Source organism: Lolium rigidum, chromosome 1 (assembly GCF_022539505.1).
Source record: "Lolium rigidum isolate FL_2022 chromosome 1, APGP_CSIRO_Lrig_0.1, whole genome shotgun sequence".
Lineage (NCBI taxonomy): Eukaryota > Viridiplantae > Streptophyta > Magnoliopsida > Poales > Poaceae > Lolium > Lolium rigidum.
In genome coordinates this window covers 77542969-77561537 of record NC_061508.1, presented here as the reverse complement: position 1 = coordinate 77561537, position 18569 = coordinate 77542969, and the positions used below count along the sequence as shown (strand labels likewise).

The 18569-nt window shown below is 43.8% G+C and overlaps 2 protein-coding genes across 2 annotated transcripts; both read left to right on the top strand.

The window, feature by feature from the left end:
• Positions 1 to 6444: 6444 nt before the first annotated feature.
• On the top strand, positions 6445 to 10078 carry LOC124676065 (nucleotide-sugar uncharacterized transporter 2-like). Its single transcript, XM_047212148.1, has 7 exons — positions 6445 to 6527; positions 7599 to 7750; positions 7841 to 8049; positions 8158 to 8251; positions 8378 to 8544; positions 8622 to 8792; positions 9473 to 10078. Exons 1-7 carry the CDS (start codon positions 6449 to 6451, stop codon positions 9753 to 9755), a joined length of 1155 nt encoding a protein of 384 aa, XP_047068104.1. The 5' UTR covers positions 6445 to 6448; the 3' UTR covers positions 9756 to 10078.
• Positions 10079 to 11555: 1477 nt separating this feature from the next.
• LOC124676056 (probable 2-oxoglutarate-dependent dioxygenase AOP1.2) lies at positions 11556 to 17282 on the top strand. The gene is made up of 3 exons (XM_047212139.1): positions 11556 to 11938; positions 12034 to 12358; positions 16855 to 17282. Exons 1-3 carry the CDS (start codon positions 11577 to 11579, stop codon positions 17125 to 17127), a joined length of 960 nt encoding a protein of 319 aa, XP_047068095.1. The 5' UTR covers positions 11556 to 11576; the 3' UTR covers positions 17128 to 17282.
• The last annotated feature ends 1287 nt before the right edge of the window (positions 17283 to 18569 follow it).

Sequence of the window (18569 nt, the reverse complement as noted above, 5' to 3'; positions counted from 1 at the left end):
GAGAAGCCAAATACCTGAAAATGTCAGTCGCTAAAATTCAGAGAGAACTGACTTACCTTCTTGAGTTGGACTTCGTACCAATCTTCGACCCCACATTGTACTAATTCGTGAAGTATAAGTAAGAAAAAGAAATACTTCCTCCGGCCCTAAATACTTGTCGCAGGTTCAATGAATCTAGACACATTTTAGTCCATATTTTGCCTAAATCTGCGAAAAGCATTTAGGGCCGGAGGGAGTAGCATAAGTAGAATATTAGAACGTGAAGAGCGAAAGCAAGGAAATGCTCAGAAAAGAATACATGAATAGAATATTCAACATTTTCCAATGAAAAATATATACCCTTAGTCCGGTGCACCTGCATGCCTGCATGATAACAAATCTACATTGGCATCATACTGTTCTAGAACATAATATATTTGTGTAGGAAAGTACAGCATCTCGACCTTGGTATATATTTGTTCTAGATTATATATCACGAGTAACCTCCCCTATCTGTCAAAATCAATCGAGATGAAAAATACTGCACATCAGATATTCAGATGGAAACATTAGAAAGCAAGATTAACCATCAGCAGTATGGCTTTACGTAGTGCATCGTTTAGGGGAATGAAGTACCAGAGACAGATGCCTTCTAGCTTTGGGTTGAAGCTCGACTGCTCGATTTAGTGCTCATCTTCGTTATTACGTCGGCTCTGGCTGCATTCCAAAATGAACGACCATTGTTGCAAGGATGGAGGAGATGAAACCAAGTCATGGTGAGGATCGCTTCATTTCTTCTTCACCCGGGGCACCATAAAGAAACTGGTCAAGGGAACTCGTGGAACACAAATCTGAAAGGCATGGTCTAGATCAGAGCGGCATCGGAATATCGGATAAAATATTTATGGAAGCGATTGACTAATATATTTCCACCTCGCCTCTCTCATCTTTGTAATCGCGCTCCCGAAATATACATTGCCACCTCGCCTCTCTCATCTTTGTAAGACCCAAATGACTCGTGCCATGACTTTTTCACGACACTTCGCACTTGTTTCCAGTTGGGTACTATCCAACTGTGAGAAAGGACATATGAGACTTTTACCTACTCTACACATCGATTGATCTTTGGTTCAGTTGTTTCTTCCAAACCTCATAATCTTGGAGAAGAACTTGCTCATGCTCGCCGATAAGAAGCGACGAAAAACTCAATATGCTGCCCTAGTTTGGAATGGTACTTCGCATCTTGTTCCACCACTTATATGTGTCAATTTGACTGATTTGAAGTGGGTATCAAAATCAAACAACATGTTCATTGTTCTGTTGAACGCTACAAGGCGCGTTGTGGCGAAAGGCTTCAAACAGTTTTACGGTCTGGACTATGAGGATACTTTCAGTCATATTGTGAAACATGTAACTGTTAGACAATTTCTTTCTCTTATAGTTTATCGTAGTCACCCTCCGACAGCTTGATATTCAAATGTTTTTTTGAATGGTGTACTCAGGGAGTAGGTCTTTATGCAGTAACCCCTCAATTGAGGATTCTGAGTGGCTCAGTTACCTATGGCACCTTGACAAAGCTATTTATAGTCTTAAGTAGGATCCTTGAGCTTGGCAAGTCTGAGTGTCGTTCTTGGTGATCTAGGTTTCGTAGTGACCACAACTGATAATTCTCTCTTTATCTTGAGGTGTGATGATCTCACTATTTATCTGCTTGTTTATGCATGTGGATGATATTATTGTGGTTAGTTCCTCTTTAGTGGCCTCTTAGTGTTTGTTTGCTCAACTTGGAAACTTTTGCAGCTAAGGATTTGGTTCCCTTACACTTCTTTCTTTGTGTCAAGGTTCAATGACCTTCTCCTGGTGGTCTTCTTTTGTCATAACGTAACTGTGCTCAAGGTATAGTTCGGCGTGTAGGGATGCTCAATTGCAAGTCTCTATCTACAACCTATTTTTTTAGTGACACATTGTAGGCTACTTCCTATCACGGTGATCTAGGTAATTGATAGTCTGCCATTAACCGGGTGTGCCAATATATGCATGAACTATATATGTGACTCTTATTTGGTAGTTGTTTAGCGCATTCTTGCTATGTTTAGAATACTCTTAATTGGGCATGGTCTTCATCTTTGTTCATCCTTGTTCACATTTTTTTGAGTTCTTGTATGTGGATTGGATGGGTAATCCAAAGGTCAGAGATCAACATGGGGTTATGCAAACTTTATCGACGCTACAACTAAGGTTATTTGAGTCCAGTTTCTTGTTTGAGAACTAGCAGTTTCTGAGGAGCGGATTCCTGTCTTCTGGTGTGATAATATTGGTACCACTTATTTGTCTGCGAACACTACCTCCATGTTCGTACAAAGAATATTGAGGCTTACTTTCATCTTATCCGGGGAAGGTTCATCGAATGATCTACTAGCTAATATCTCTACGAAACCCTTGCCATTACCGTCGTTTGAATCTTGTTGGCACGATCTCAAATTGTTGGGTTAAGCCCGAGGGAGAGTGGTAAACATAGTTACTTTAGAGTCCTTAGGTGATTAAAGTTGCATGATAGTCGTTTTTCTGATGGGTTTGCAACATAGAAAAAAAATTACGGCAAGAATGGACAAAATACAAGATCCAATCTACTAGATGAGAGCAACAAGATAGATTAGAGTCTTATCCTCAAAGACCGAAAGCGCTAACGGGATCAGACCTCGTGGATGATGTAGTCGTTCACTTGTCGGTCTTAAGATCACGGTGAAGATCCTTCCGGTGCTGCAAGCGGGCAGCACCTCCATACTCGGGCACACATACGGTGTTGATGATGGCGTCATATCCCCATTCCAGCAGGCATCATAAGTAGTAGATCCTCCGAGAATCCCAGCAGCATGGCGGAGTTAAATACGCACCTGTGGCCGGAGGAACTGGAGCTCCTTCGACCTCGGCGAGTACATGGCCGCTATCGGTTCTCGTGGCACCAAGATGTGCGCGGTGGGCACATCAACTCCGGCTCACGGAACACGTGACCGGCGCCGGTGAGGAAGTAACTTGCTATCAACAAGATCCGACGCCGCCGTCGTCGAGCAACCCGTTGCAAGGTCTCGATCAAACCTAGTGAAGCATCCCAATACGAGTACACCTGCAAGCACCCATGGAGCTGTACCCGCGCTCTGGAGCAAGTTCAGCTTACCTCCAGGTGACACCACAACAAGTCAACAACATGCCAGCCTCGCCTTCCAATCCGTTACCGACGGATGGGCCGTTCTCCCAGAAACTAGACAATGGGGACGGAAATTGGACGTCCACCTAGAACTCGGCAAGCAGATCGTCTCGGAGAGCGCCGTGCGCCTCGAAGACTTGCTGCGCGACATTTACTGGTTCAGAAATAGCAGACTCCACCTCCGCGACGCTAGCTTCCATGCAGGAGTAACGCGGGCCAGCAGACAGCCGAGAGGGTGGACTTCCTGTCACCTGTGACGAGGGGCGTGGGGCGAGAGTCAACCTTCTCCGCCGCGTCACCATCCTCTTTCGTCATAGTAGTCTTAGGCATAGGCGTGGAGGGCGCAGGGAAAAGGCTGTCCTGACCTCCAGTTGGCGGCCGCTCATGCCCACACCAGCTGTAAGGGTACATTGCACATATGTGTGGTTATGGTAATTAATGATATTTCTTATGGACTAATATTGTTATTGAGTTTGTATGAAGGAATATTTCTTAGGTATTTATTATACTCCATGTGTTGGATTCAAGTATGGATGACATGAAGATAAAGATATACTTTTAGTATTGGCATCAAGATCATCGATTTCAAGAGAAGAATATTATAGATCAAGATCCGGAGTGTTTGATTTTAAGAGAAGAATTCAAGATATGGCTATAAGCCGGTGGCATGATAGTCTCATGAGTTGAGCTATGGTTGACTAAGGTTTAGAGCATGCCATCAAATGAAGAGTTCTTTATGTACCTCAAGATTTTATGTTAGAGCATGATGAGATACAAGATTGACCAAGACTAAGAGTGAAGATTGAGTTCAAGTTGGTCATCACACTAAGCATAAAGATTGTACTACTTTGGATCATATGATTTTGTGGTTGGGTAAACCTTGTAAACTATGCCTTGTGAATTAATCATATATGTATGTTTGTGTTGTTTATATGGGCTAGGTATCTCGAGAACTTATGCTTGAAGCTTGTCGTCTATTTGGTGATAATGGACTTGTGAAGATGTGCTTCAAGGTAGCTTTCCCATAATGGTGTATGGGGGAGCAATCATGAGTCTTCATGAAGCAAAAATGATCAAATGAGGCATTGCGGAATCTATGGAGCTTGAAACATTGTCATCAAGATCAAGCGGGATGCACAAGGTAAAGGTATAGCCTTGCTAGGTTTTCTTTTACCGATCTCAAGGTGGTTGTTGGGAGACCAATTTATAGGATAGATAGCCACACTATCAAGAGGGGCTTTCAGTTGGGTAACTTAATCACATCGTCTAGAGCGCCATTTGCATACTTTGCATCCCTATATTCGTGTCGCTTTTTGGTGTTTCTCTACGTAAGGTTCTTGAGCTTGTTGTTAGCTTTTTAACATGCCCCAGTTCATCCAAAACGAAATCCGTATGCATCTTCTATTGCGTTTTCGAGTTTGGGCATCTTTATCGTTTCTTGACGTTGTGAAGCTTCCCCTCTAAAATCACATAAAAACATTCGGAACATTACTTAAATTTGAATATTTTTAAATCTAAACATTTTTCAAATCGTTAACATTTCGAATATGGAAATAAAAATTTTAAAAACAAAAGAAAACAAAAAACAAAAATGAAAAGATGAAAATGGGCCAAGCCCATGACCCGACCAAGGGTGTACGACGCTTGATACCGGACAGCCTAGTCGTGCTTATTATGGTAGAACCCTAGATTTACATTGCATCTATTCACCTTAACTCTAACCGATTCAGCGCTTCCGCCGACTTGTAACACATTTGTTAATAACAATCTAGAGAAGCGGTCTTTACCTCCACCATTTTTTTGAACTTTCACCAGGGGGTGAGCACAAAGGCCCCCACCTGAATGTTTTTGTATTCATTTCATCATGAAGGGCTGAACTTGGATAACGTGCCAACGCTTTTCCACCTCTGACAGGCTGCAGGGGAGTGCTAAGACTAGTCATAGTGAAGAGTAACATATAGTAGTGTCATGCATATGACACTACTCTATGTTACTACCTTCATAAGGCTAGCCATAGTGGTAGTATCTTAGCTAGTATCATGCATATTGGTCCCATAAAAATACTGATGTGGCAGCTAATTAAGGAGGAGAGATGAGATTAGAGTATCATAGGTAGATACCATATCATAACGCCTATCACGAGAAAAGTTAACGCCAAACAAATCTTGTACATCAATTTGCATTGAGATTCTAAATAGCAATAAATATAGCACAACTATAGTACTACTCCATGACACTACTCATTATAGGGATAGTATCATACATAAGTATCATATGCATGATACAACTATATGATACTTAGCACTATGGTCAGCCTAATGCATAGTATAACTTAGATGCAGTATCATGCATGAGTGTATTAATTAGCTTGTAGACTCATTCAATTTTAAAAAGTGTGATGTTATGGTAACATAGCTAGTTACCACAACCATCTCTTTCTTCATTTAATATCATGATATGTCATCAATTTGCCTAGTTGGCAATGCATGTAGCTCTATGTTACTATCTTAGTTATTCCTACTATGAGTAGTCTAACGCTGCCACATCTACTATTTAGTCCGTTCAATTATTTTTTGGAGCAACCGGCAGGAGCTCTGCCTTTTCATTAAGAAGAGGGAAATTGGCCAGTTTATAAGGGAAACTGGCCGAAAACCGATACAAACACAACACCGTGTCCGGTTTATAAGGAAAACCAGACAAGAGAAAACCACACACGGCACAGTTTTTCTGGGAAAACCGGCGAAAACCTGCACACCTGGCCACACGACCTGGATAAACCAGGTCTGGAGCGCCGTCGAATGGCACCAGCACGACGGCAACAGCGAGCGCCGCGACTGCCCGTTCAATTATTTTGCAAATGAGCATAGCACGGTTTTCGACCATAATTATTTTACTAAAGTGCATTAGGTATATCCATAAGTAGATAAAAGTGAAACACCTACTTTTATACTTTTAGATGGAGGGAGTACGAAAGTTGGACGGTAGGAGAGACCAACTATTTGCCAAATATAATTTCTCCTTTTTGAACTGCTTACCATCTGTGTGGAAAAGCCCCTCGTAGAACTGCGATATTACGGTATTACCATCTCCATCTCAGGTTCCGAATTTCCTCAGTTGGCCTACTACTTCGCACCTGCTCTTCCCATCTATCTCCAGTTCTCCACCTTGGAACAGTCCAGACCGCCGCCGTGCTCCTCCATAGGCGGACGAAGCGGGAGCCGCCGCCGGTGGTGGTGAGCTCACCGGCTGATGCGGTGACGGCAAATGGGGGTGTGGGAGTCCATCCTGCGCCGTGGTGGCCGGCGCTTCATCAAGCGCAAGGACAGCGACGCCGGCGAGGCTGGTCAGTAGCTCACTCCTCCCCCTTCTCTCCTCTGGTTCTGCCGCTGGTGCGCGCCTCCTGGGGGAGCACCAATGTGGTTTCTTGGCTTACTTCACTCCAATCCACTCCCTTTCGTGTAGTTATAAAGGTTTGAGATTTGAGTGCATATTTACGTTCGGTCAACAATAAAACCAATTCTTCTTGTACAAATGGCATGAAAACTGCATCTTTTCCACACTGTATTAATTGTACATTTTTTTGTTCGAAATGGGTTGCCCCAAAATGATGCATATATCCGCTTTTATTAAACTAAAAACATTCAGTCTGTGGCAATTTTTTTTTTCAAATGCATCGCCCTAACTGTTTTACTCCGTATATGGTTGTACGAGCGAATCCTGCAAACAAATTAGGAAACTCTGCTTATCGAATTGGGTAATATTCCATCTAGGCAGGCAGCAGACTCACCTTTTCAGGTTATCCACTTGCTGATTTTCTTTTTAATACGGAGTAATAGGAAATGTGGAAATGCAGAAAGAAAATTAACTCCGGCAGATTTCATCAGACCGAGGGTGTCACCACCACTTCAGTCCGTGTGATGTGATGTGGGTAGGACGAAGCAACTAGACGGCCAATTTTTAGTATGATGAAAATGTGCTCCCTAGTCTCATCAACATCACTTCTTGTAACCAGCTCTTCAGTTCATGTGATGTGATAGGAGAATGAACAAAAGTAAATCAGTTAGTTCAGTTCTTCATTGCCGCCTGAAGAAAAAGTAGAGTTCTTTATTGGCATGAAGAGTTTTCAATGTTTCAGTAGTATGTTCAAAAAAAAAAAGTTTCAGTCGTGTGCAATTATCTACTGAATGAAGCCATTCTTAGTGTAGGAAAATAGCAATACTAGTGCTCGTAAGGCTCGGCTGCAGGTCAGAAAGTTTGCTCTTTCCCATATTATTATAGTTGCGGTGGTTCTGTTTTGAGTAGACAGAAATGCATTTCAGTTATGCTTTAGTGCCACTAAAACGCTAATCTGCACCGCTGTATGATCGACCAAACCATGCTTTTCACTCTTGGTTATTCTTTGATGATCTCCCAGGTCGGGCATTGGAGGAGCTGAGGAGCTCCCTCTACAACGAGTTTCATACTTCGGAAGGGGCCAAGCGCCAGCAACAGAGGTTTTGTGGCCCGGGTGTCGCACTAACGTTCAACTTTGTGGTTTCTGTTGGGATCATCATGGCAAACAAAATGGTGTGCTTGTTTTTTCAGTTTTGAGTTTTCTTACAGTTCATGCTGCAACTATTTGCATTTAGTCTTTAAATGGCATCTCTTATTTTGCAGGTGATGGGTGCTGTCGGGTTTAACTTCCCAGTTGCACTGTCACTAATCCATTACATAGCTGCCTGGGTCCTCATGGCTGTTCTCAGGGCATTATACTTGATGCCCATCGCTCCTCCTCCGAAATCCACCCCTTTCTCCTCATTATTCGCTTTGGGTGCTGTGATGTCTTTTTCCACTGGACTTGCTAATATCAGTTTAAAGCATAATAGGTGAGATCAATAATGAACTCACCCTGTTTAACAAATGTGAAAACATTCTACCTTAATGTTTTGGCCAACTGGTTTTCTCATAGCGTGCTTACTGTTCTCTATCTCCAGCGTAGGGTTTTATCAAATGGCTAAGATAGCAGTAACTCCAACAATCGTTGCAGCAGAATTTATTCTTTTCCAGAAAAAAGTTTCCCTTCGAAAGGTAAATTTGTCATAAAATTTAAAGTTCATATGCTTTTCAATTCTTTAATATATTTATTTGGTACAAGTGCACTTTGTTAACTTCTGGTCCCATATAACTGAAGAATAATTATGTTTCTTATTACAGGTTATCACGCTAGTTATAGTATCATTTGGTGTGGCTGTAGCAACTGTTACTGATTTGGAGTTCAACTTTTTTGGTGCTTGTGTAGCAGTAGCTTGGATCATTCCTAGTGCTGTAAACAAGATCCTCTGGTCAAATTTACAACAGAGTGGAAACTGGACTGCCCTTGCGTAAGATGTAATTTATATCTCTTCTTAGACAGCTCATAGTCTATAATTGTTTCCCTAACATTCAGCTTATTGATCAGGTTGATGTGGAAGACAACCCCAATCACCATATTCTTCTTTCTTGTTCTGATGCCTTTGATGGATCCTCCTGGGTTGCTGTCTTTCAACTGGAATGTCAAAAACAGCAGTGCAATTATGATATCTGCTTTGCTTGGTTTTCTTCTTCAGTGGTCCGGTGCTTTGGCACTTGGGTGAGCCATATTATTTCAGTTTTCTCTTATACTGCCATTCCATTCTATTTAAGCACCTGAATTTTGGAAACAAAAGCATGCAGTTACCTGCCTAGTTTTTTACTAGATTATGGTTTTGTTTGCTACTAGATTATGGTTGTAGCTTTATAGCTTCCTTGCCACAATCTTCTGCAAATAGGCGGCATCTCATATTTGAGAATAAAAAGTTGTTGGTTATGCATGCCATGTATAACCTTATGCCTAAACCTTAGGATATAGAAAGCACCTCTTTGCTCCTAAAAACATGCTTATGAGTAACTTTAAACATTAATAGGCAACCTGCCTTTAGTTGTATTTGTACCTCTAACTTCCATCTGATAACCACAGTAATGATTGACTCTTGCTGAGTATGCGTTATCTTGACAATAAGATCCCCTTGCACAATTGTGCTGACAAGTGACAATATCGAGTCCGAACAACAACAGAAAGCCTGCCCACTATCCAATCTTTGTTCCTCCCAACAGCATAGAATTCACTTCATGTGAATCACATGTATTATGTATTGAACTATATTGATAGGGATGGAGTTTTCTGAGGGGAAAACAGCTTATATTCATGCATTCTTTCTGTTTTGTCATTGTCTCACTTTGTTGAACCTTTGAAATTCAACTGATCTTTGCACTGTATTTTGCATGATGCAGTGCAACCTCGGCTCTATCTCATGTTGTGCTAGGCCAATTCAAGACTATTGTCATAATGCTCTCCGGGTTTCTGGTGTTTAACTCTGATCCTGGACTCACCAGTCTTTATGGAGCTGTCATTGCACTCGGAGGCATGTCAATCTACACATACCTAGGGCTTCAAGAGTCAACCACTGGTGCTAAGAGAATTCCTTCAACATCTAGGCAAAGTTCTCAGTCACTGAAATCCAAGGTTACTGTGGACGGAGAAAAGCCGGAAACAAGACCTATGGACTCTGTCTAAGTTGAAGAATTGCAGTTTGTACTGCATTTGAGTTCCATACTTCACCTGAACTTTGAGGAAAGACAGACTAATCTCTATGCAAGCAGATTTTTCAAGAGCCTGCTCTCTTTTCCCCTCGTTCTTCCTAGAATGCTGTCACTCTGTTTTAGGAAAATGTAGCCAACTGTTTGTTTGTCATCCACCATAATTGTTAATGTAGAAATAGCCGACTGACGTTCTCCATAGTTTTAGCAATTTTGGTTTGCAGATGTACCTTTTTTCCTGTTCTGGCTCTTGCCTTGTGGATTTTGTTTCGATTCAGTAAATGGACGATAGGCTGCTGACTGTAGGAACACTATGATTGTTTGTAAACATATGCCAGCAGCTACTGTCACCTAATTTACATGCTGAACTGTTGGTGTTCACTGTGTTGCACTTAAGTGAAATCTAATGATTGTATTCAGTTATGCACAGCATTATTCTCGAGTGAAAAAAGAATTGGAAAGCTTACCGTGAAAGCGAAACATGTACGCAAGTATATGCTACTCCCTCCGATATATACAAATGTCGTGTATAAAAACGGTACAACATGACATGATGTTTCCTTTGACTTGGCACTGTGATGCACCCCGTCCTGTGACAAAGCTGTAGAAATGTAGACCATGAATGTTTCGACACAGGCGCCAAACAACTGATAACTATCTGATCGGGGCCAGGTTAATGTACCCCATTAGGCCCTTGATTTAGTTGGGACAGAAGCGGAGTAACATGGATTGAGGGGATTAAATCCACTGGAAATCAAAATCTCTCAAATCCACTCCAGTCCACTTGGTGACATTATATATATTAACATAAAATATGTTTCACAAAACAAAAGTTTTTAACAAAAGTCAAATTAAACAAGTAGCACGATTTATAATTGTACTTAAAAGAAAGCTAGGAGGTTCACCGGCCCAAATCCAAGAGCTTTTATTCAAAACACTAGACTTAGCTAACTCTTGAATTCAATTATCTCGATCGGACTTGGCATCGGCGATCGAGATAATTGAGTTTAAGGAAGCAAATCGGGTAGCTCATGAGTTAGCCGAGTCTAATTTTTTAAATAAAAGCTCTTGTATTTGGGTCGATGAATCCTCTGCTTTTTTAAAGTATATAATCATAAATGATGTAATTCTTATTTAATTTTTTCAATAAAGTCAGTAGCAAAGTCCTGCTACTTTCCTGGAAAAAAAAACAAGCAGCACGATCTCTCAGGAAAACTCCAAATGGAGGCCGAGCTACATGTAGCTCTTTATATTTAAAAATTCAGAAATCATATTTTGAAGTTTCAAAAAAGTTTGAAATAAAATCCTAGATGTAGCCAATGATAAAATCTACAAACATGCATAATCTTAATGTGAAATTCTTTATATTCTATTGTACACAAAAATGATAAAATCTGACCAGTTTTATAGTTTTGAAATGTGCACTATTCACTATACTCAGAATCACACATTTCTCATTTTTGTGTAACCTATAATGCAAAGAATTTCATATTGAGAATTTACACATTTATAGATTTATCGAGGATTTTTTTCAAACTTTTTTGAAACCTAAAACTATGATTTTCGATTTTTTTTTTTTTTTAAAGAGATACATGCAGCTAGGCCTCCATTTGTCCACTCTCCATCTTGCGCTGCTAATTAGGGAAAAAGAGCTGCCAAAATAAACAGCTCATCCGCCGGCCTTGTAGCTAGCTTTACTTGCTACTACTAGTATATATGTCTTGATCGCACAAAACTGGAAAGGAAGCATCGCAGGCTCACACATCAGACGTCAACGGACAGAGCAGAGCAGGGATTGATGGAGATCGCTACGGTCGACCTCCGTGGACTGGAGCGTGGAGGGCCAGGCTGGGCGGAAGCCCGCGACGCGGTGGCCGCGTCCATGGTGGCGCACGGATTCGTCGTCGTGCGGGACGACGACGCGCTAGGCCCGCAGCTCCGGCAGGCGCTGTTCGGCCGCGCCATGCCGGAGGTCTTCGCGCTCCCGGCAGAGGCCAAGCGGCGGTACGTCTCCACCTCGGAGCCCTTCAGGTTCAGGGTCCAAGTCTCCGACATCCACGGCATGAGCTCGGAGAGCCTGCGCCTCCCCGACGCCACCGACGCAGGCCGCGTCCGTGGCTTCGCGGACCTCCTCTGGCCGCAGGGGAACCCTGCATTCTGGTAATTCTTTCTTCAACTCCGCCACGCGGCGGTTCCAATTTCACGTGGTATCTACAACTTTTTCATGCTTGGTGTCCATCCGTCCATGAGTGCAGCGACACGGTGGTGTCCGCTACGAAGAACATGCTGCAGCTGCAGCGGACGGTGGAGACGATGGTCCTCGAGGCGCTCGGCGTCCGGGAGGAGAACATCCACGCGCACCTGGGCACGCTCGCGCACGCGCTCCGGCTGTCGCGCTACGGGGTCCCGCCGGACACGGAGACCGGCGTGTCCATGCAGGCGCACCTCGACTACAGCATGACCACGGTGGTCGCGCAGTACGAGGTGGAAGGCCTCGAGGTGCAGGCCAAGGACGGGACCTGGCTCGCCGTGCCGCCCGAGCCCGCCGCCTTCACCTTCATGGCCGGCGAGCTGTTCACGGTAAAAGCCCACCACCATCCTCTCGCACCTTCATGGTGCGGGCGCATCTCCAATCCAATTCTGACGCCGCCGCCGCCGCCGCGCGCAGGTGGTGATGCTACGGTACCAGGGATGCGGCATTATGGTTACAAACTTATGAGGCTCTGCATAGCATAGAAACTTGGCCTGCTCTCTGTGTAGGAGTTTTCTCTAAGTTCAATAGAGATAAGTATGCTAAGACTATAGATATTTTCTTTGCCCTCAAACAAATCGGTAGTGTAGATGAATATGCTCATCAGTTTGAGGAACTAATGCATAAGGTGCTGTTACATAACCATGCCTATGATGAAACTTTCTTTGTTAGAAGGTTTATTGCTGGTTTGAAGCCTGAGATTCGCTCAGCTATCAAACTGCACAATCCAAGTACAGTTGATCTTGCTTTTTCCATGGCTCAAACGCAGGAAGCTCTGTTGGTGGAGGATTCATCATCTCTCCCTAACAAGTATGCTCAGAGAGACACTTTGCGCCTGAAATACAAGCAACATGGGCAATTACCAGGATTTCTGGGGGCTCCTCCTGATGCAAAAAAATATGATGAGAAGCCAGTGACTACCACCAGGTTCGATACCTTAAGAGCTCAGCGCCGAGCTAAAGGGGAGTGCTTCAAATGTGGAGGGAAATACTCTCCTACACATAAATGCCCCAATCAAGTACAACTGCAAGTCTTGGAAGAAATCTTGGAAGCCTTGCAAATCTCTGACAGCACTAGGGTGGAAACAGCCAGTGAAGACTCAGATTCAGGGGATTCTCAAACAGAGGAAATGATGAAACTGTCTGTGCATGCTGTCTCTGGAACCACAAGTCGTAGAAGCATGCGACTCCAGGCCCAAGTGGGTAAATACTCAGCACTAATCCTAATTGATTCGGGCAGTTCTGCTAACTTCATCAGTCAGCAACTCGTGGATAGGCTACAGTACCCAGTCAGCAGTATGGCACCATCAAAGGTTAGTGTTGCGGGGGGAGGCACCATTGAGTGCACAGGTTATTTGCCAGCAGTTACTTGGCACACACAAGGCCACCAGTTCACTGCCGATCTCAAGATCTTGCCATTGGGGTCATACGACATCATTTTGGGCATGGAATGGCTAGAAAACCAGGATAATGGGAAAATGTGGGTTAACTGGCAAAAGAAGACAATGCGGTTTAAGCATGAAGGTAAAAGGATCACTCTCAGAGGGGTGCAATCGATCCCAAACAGCTGTACTGCTATTCCTGCTCACTCTCTCCAGGGGATGCTGAATAGTGGAGAAGTATGCCAATTGATTGAGTTGTGGCCTATTGAGGACGATACAATCCCACCTGTAGCTCCTCCATCCTTCCCTGAGGCGGTACAGAAACTCCTTCAACAGTTCGATCAACTATTCCAAGAACCAAGTTCCTTGCCACCTCATAGAGACTGTGACCACCATATTCCATTGTTGCCAGGGGCCAAACCAGTAAATGTCAAGCCCTACAGATATTCGCCTCAACAAAAGACAGAGATTGAAAAGCAGGTGCAGGAGATGCTAGCTGTAGGCCTAATTCAACACAGCACCAGCCCCTTTGCATCTCCAGTCATTTTAGTCAAGAAGAAAGATGGGACTTGGAGATTCTGCATTGACTACAGAGGCCTGAACAACATTACTGTGAAAAACAAGTACCCTATGCCGATCGTGGATGAGTTGTTGGACGAGCTCTCGGGGTCACAGTGGTTCACTAAATTGGATTTACGTGCTGGCTATCATCAGATACGTTTAGTACCAACTGATGAGCACAAGACGGCTTTCAAGACACACTTAGGGTTGTATGAATTCAAAGTGATGCCTTTCGGGCTCACAAACGCCCCAGCCACCTTCCAGTCAGCTATGAACAACATTTTTTCTAACATGATCAGAAAATGTGTGTTAGTTTTCATGGATGACATCTTGATCTATAGCCCCACTCTAGAGGATCATCTTTCCCACTTGCAGCAAGTATTTCAATTGTTACAGGCTAATCAACTTTCAGTCAAGCTCAGCAAATGCTCCTTTGCTCAAGAGAGTCTGGACTATCTGGGACATGTCATTAGTCGACATGGTGTTGCCACTGATCCCACCAAAGTGTTGGCAGTCCAACAATGGCCAGTCCCTATAAATGTCAGGCAGGTGAGAGGGTTTCTAGGCCTTACTGGGTACTACAGGAAGTTCATCCAGAATTATAGTCTGATCAGTCGAACCCTGTCAGATTTATTGAAAAAGGATCAAATCTTCCACTGGAATTACAAAGAGCAACAAGCCTTTGACTTCTTGAAACAGAAAATGCTTGAGGCTCCAGTTCTGGCCCTTCCAGATTTCTCTGTGCCCTTCACTGTTGAAACTGACGCATGCAAACGTGGTGTGGGAGCGGTCCTTATGCAACGCGGACACCCACTGGCTTATCTCAGTAAGGCTCTGGGTCCGATAGCACAGACCATGTCTACTTACGAGAAGGAATGCTTAGCCATCCTTATCGCAGTGGATAAGTGGCGCTCCTATCTACAACACGCACCTTTTACAATCATCACCGATCACAGGAGCCTTGTTCACCTTTCAGATCAGAAACTTACCAATGAAATGCAACAAAAAGCGTTAGTCAAGCTTATGGGTTTGCAGTACAAACTGGTTTATCGCAAGGGGAAGGACAACACCGCAGCGGATGCTTTGTCTAGGCTGCCAGCTGAAAATGAATTGCATGCCATTTCGCTTTGCCGCCCCCGTTGGCTTGAATCTGTTGTTCAAGGGTATATTGAAGATGAGCAAGCAAAAAACCTTCTTCAAGAACTTAGTCTGGTGAGTCCTAATACTCAGGGGTACTCTCTGAATCAAGGAATTATTCGCTTCAAGGATCGAATATGGTTGGGCAATAACAAAGCAGCCCACGACGCCATTTTGCTGTCTCTACACGACAGCGGAGTGGGTGGCCACTCAGGATTCCTGGGCACATACCAGCGAGTCAAAGCATTGTTTTCTTGGCCGAAAATGAAAGAAGCAGTGCGCACATATGTCCAGCAGTGTGTGGTCTGTCAGCAGGCGAAGGGCGAACATATCAAGTTGCCAGGCTTGTTGAGCCCTCTCCCAATCCCTACGGAAGCTTGGGGTACAATCAGCATGGATTTCGTTGAGGGTCTACCAAAATCAGGAGGTTATGATTGCATCCTAGTCATCATTGACAAGCTGACCAAATATGGCCATTTTATTCCTCTTCGCCACCCATACACAGCTTTGACAATTGCCCAGAAATACATTGACACGGTCTACAAATTGCATGGTCTGCCCAGTATGGTGATCTCTGATCGAGACCCAATCTTCACTAGCAAGTTGTGGCAGGAGCTGTTCAGGCTAACAGATACAAAAATGAACATGAGCTCAGCGCACCATCCGCAGACAGATGGCCAGACAGAGAAGTTGAATCAGTGCCTTGAGTCCTATCTGCGCTGTGCTGTTCATGCGTCCCCAACAAAATGGGCACAGTGGCTTCCGCTGGCAGAATATTGGTATAACACAAATTTCCATTCAGCATTGGGAAAAACCCCATTTGAGGTTCTCTATGGCTACAAGCCTCGGCATTTGGGGGTCTCCAACCTACAGTCTGACACACCTTCTGAGTTGGCTGGGTGGTTGCAGCACAGGCAAGAGACAGCAGCACTTCTGCAGCAGCAATTGCTGCGCGCGCAACAACGCATGAAGAACCAGGAAGACAAAAACCGAACTGAGCGCGAGTTTGCGGTCGGTGATATGGTATATATGAAACTACAGCCGTATGCACAGACATCAGTGGCAAGAAGGTCGAACCACAAGCTGGCATTCAAGTTCTTTGGCCCGTATGAGGTCCTATCCCGTGTGGGCAAGGTTGCGTACAAGTTAAAGCTACCAGCAAACAGTCAGATTCACCCAGTTCTTCATGTCTCACAACTGAAGAAATCAGTACCCCCAGCTCAGGTGCATTCCCTGGACTTTCCTCTTCATTTCATTACTGATGAAAAAGTTGGAGTGCAGCCAACACATATACATGATCGACGGGAAATCAAGCACGGCCGTGGCTACATCAAGCAGGCCCTGGTCGAGTGGTCCGGACTTCCATCCACTCTACGCACCTGGGAACCGGAAGTGGAGCTTCGGCGTCGTTTTCCCTTAGCAACTGCTTGGGGACAAGCAGCTCTTCAAGGGGAGGAGACTGCTACGGTACCAGGGATGCGGCGTCATCGACAACGCGACATCCGCCGGGCCTTGGGTCGCCAAGAGAAGGCTGAAGCCCAGAACACGGCCCAAGGAGGAAACGGGAGAACGACTTAGTCAACCAAGCGAGTCAGGGTGCGGCATCGAAGAACAGACGACTGTATCCCTTTCCCTTACTGTATCTCTCTCCTTCTCCTCCACGCAAACTTGGCGTGTGAACCTTGTATCCTGAGATTGAGATCCAGCTACCTGTGCGTGACGCGAGGGCAGTGATCAAGATCATAGCAGGTGACGAACGGGAGGGTGCCGCCCTGCCTCCACCGCGTCAGGACGCCGAGCAACCGCGAGCGCCTGTCGGTGCTGTTCGGCTGCCGGGGCAAGGACGGCGTCGTGCTGAGCGCGATGGACGAGCTCGTCGACGCTGACCACCCGCTGGCGTACCGTCCATGCACCAACGACGGCTACGCCAAGTTCCGCGTCTCCGATGAAGCACGCAAGTTCAGTGATCCATTGAAGGCGTTCTGCGGTGTGGAGAAGGATGGATTACCAACGGAATGATCTTCACGAGCCAACGTATTCAGTTCGTCTCACCATTCCCGATCGAGCTGGGGCCTCGGTCGCCAGTCACCACTGGCACTGCTACACATATTAATCGAATGCAGAAATTCAAAAACCGGCCTCCGTTCGATGAATAAAGTGTATAAATTTATTCAGAAGTCAATGTTTGCAGAATTTGATTAACTTTACTAAAGAAAATATTAACATCTACAATATCAATAAACACATTATAAAAATATATTTTATGATAAATCTATTGCTATTTATTTTTGTATTAAATGTTAATATTTTCATCAATATATAACAATTTCTCAAACATGGAGGACATTGACTTTTGATTAAAGTTATAAAAAGTATATCCAAGAAGTTTCACTTCAAATGAAATTAAATCATATTGTCGATATAAGTTTTTTTTACAATCAATACCACATATATTTATGGTAGACATACACGAGCTGAAAAGATAATAGCAAATCTTTGAGGTCTTCAAACTCTTTCTTCTTCCTAGACATAATCTTGTACTTTCTTGAACGCATCCAAAGATAGATAACAAAACATAGACCTGTACATACCAATGAAGGTTCTCCCTTAATTTTAATTTGAGCCGCAGTGCCAAGGTTGCGTGCACACACGCAACCATTAGAGTAGTCAATCAACATCAGCAAGAGTACCAATACCAGTATCTCAGGAAATAACAACCGACCAGCCTGGTCGACGTCGCTGGAGAGCCGAGAGTACAGCTCACCATTGTCGAGGACGAAAGCCATGAAAAAACTAGAGAATTGCAATCTTTCAACACCACCGTCTACACTAGTTTGATTGTAGTACGAACGGGGATTTTTTGATCATAGCCACTAGCGCCCTGCCTATCTCGTCGGTTGGTGGGAAGGTTGAGCTTCATGGAAAAAGTAGCGAAGAATGAGCAATTAATTAGCTAAATATGGAGTAATACTCCTAAACAAAAAGAATGGACTTCTGTCTTTCCACTGCACTTTAAAGTAGCAAAAATTGTTTCCTTCTCATCACACGGAAATCAAATCTAATAATATTCAACACATGTTATCTTCATTTTCTACACACTTAACTCATTGGAGGTGAAAGATTTAAAGAGTGGGAGATGTTAGTTTGCATCTTTCCAATGCAATTTTCTCTTCGCTCGATAACCTGTCTTGGTAAACCTACACGTTCGCTTATTTGCTTATTTGAGGACGGAGGGAATAAATTTCCAAGTTAAGAGAAGAATAAGGACAATAACTAGCATTTAAAATCTTATGATCCTCTAGCTTTTGCGAATTAGAGGGTGTCCATTAGCATGGTTGTATTATGTACACATTAAGAAGTGTTTGTTATTGTTAATTGCAGGGTTTGAGATTTAAAAGAGCATTTGTAATGACCGAAAATATTTATTTTATTTTTCAAAGATCACAAACTGTAAGGAGGGC

Bases quoted from the DNA above. Each gene is read 5' to 3' on its own strand.
- LOC124676065 (XM_047212148.1), top strand. From the start codon at position 6,449: ATGGGGGTGTGGGAGTCCATCCTGCGCCGTGGTGGCCGGCGCTTCATC. The intron at 6,528-7,598 runs GTCAGTAGCTCA...ATGATCTCCCAG, and splicing joins CAGCGACGCCGGCGAGGCTG to GTCGGGCATTGGAGGAGCTG. The intron at 8,793-9,472 runs GTGAGCCATATT...TGCATGATGCAG, and splicing joins TCCGGTGCTTTGGCACTTGG to TGCAACCTCGGCTCTATCTC.
- LOC124676056 (XM_047212139.1), top strand. From the start codon at position 11,577: ATGGAGATCGCTACGGTCGACCTCCGTGGACTGGAGCGTGGAGGGCCA. The intron at 11,939-12,033 runs GTAATTCTTTCT...CCATGAGTGCAG, and splicing joins CAGGGGAACCCTGCATTCTG to CGACACGGTGGTGTCCGCTA. The intron at 12,359-16,854 runs GTAAAAGCCCAC...TCAAGATCATAG, and splicing joins TGGCCGGCGAGCTGTTCACG to CAGGTGACGAACGGGAGGGT.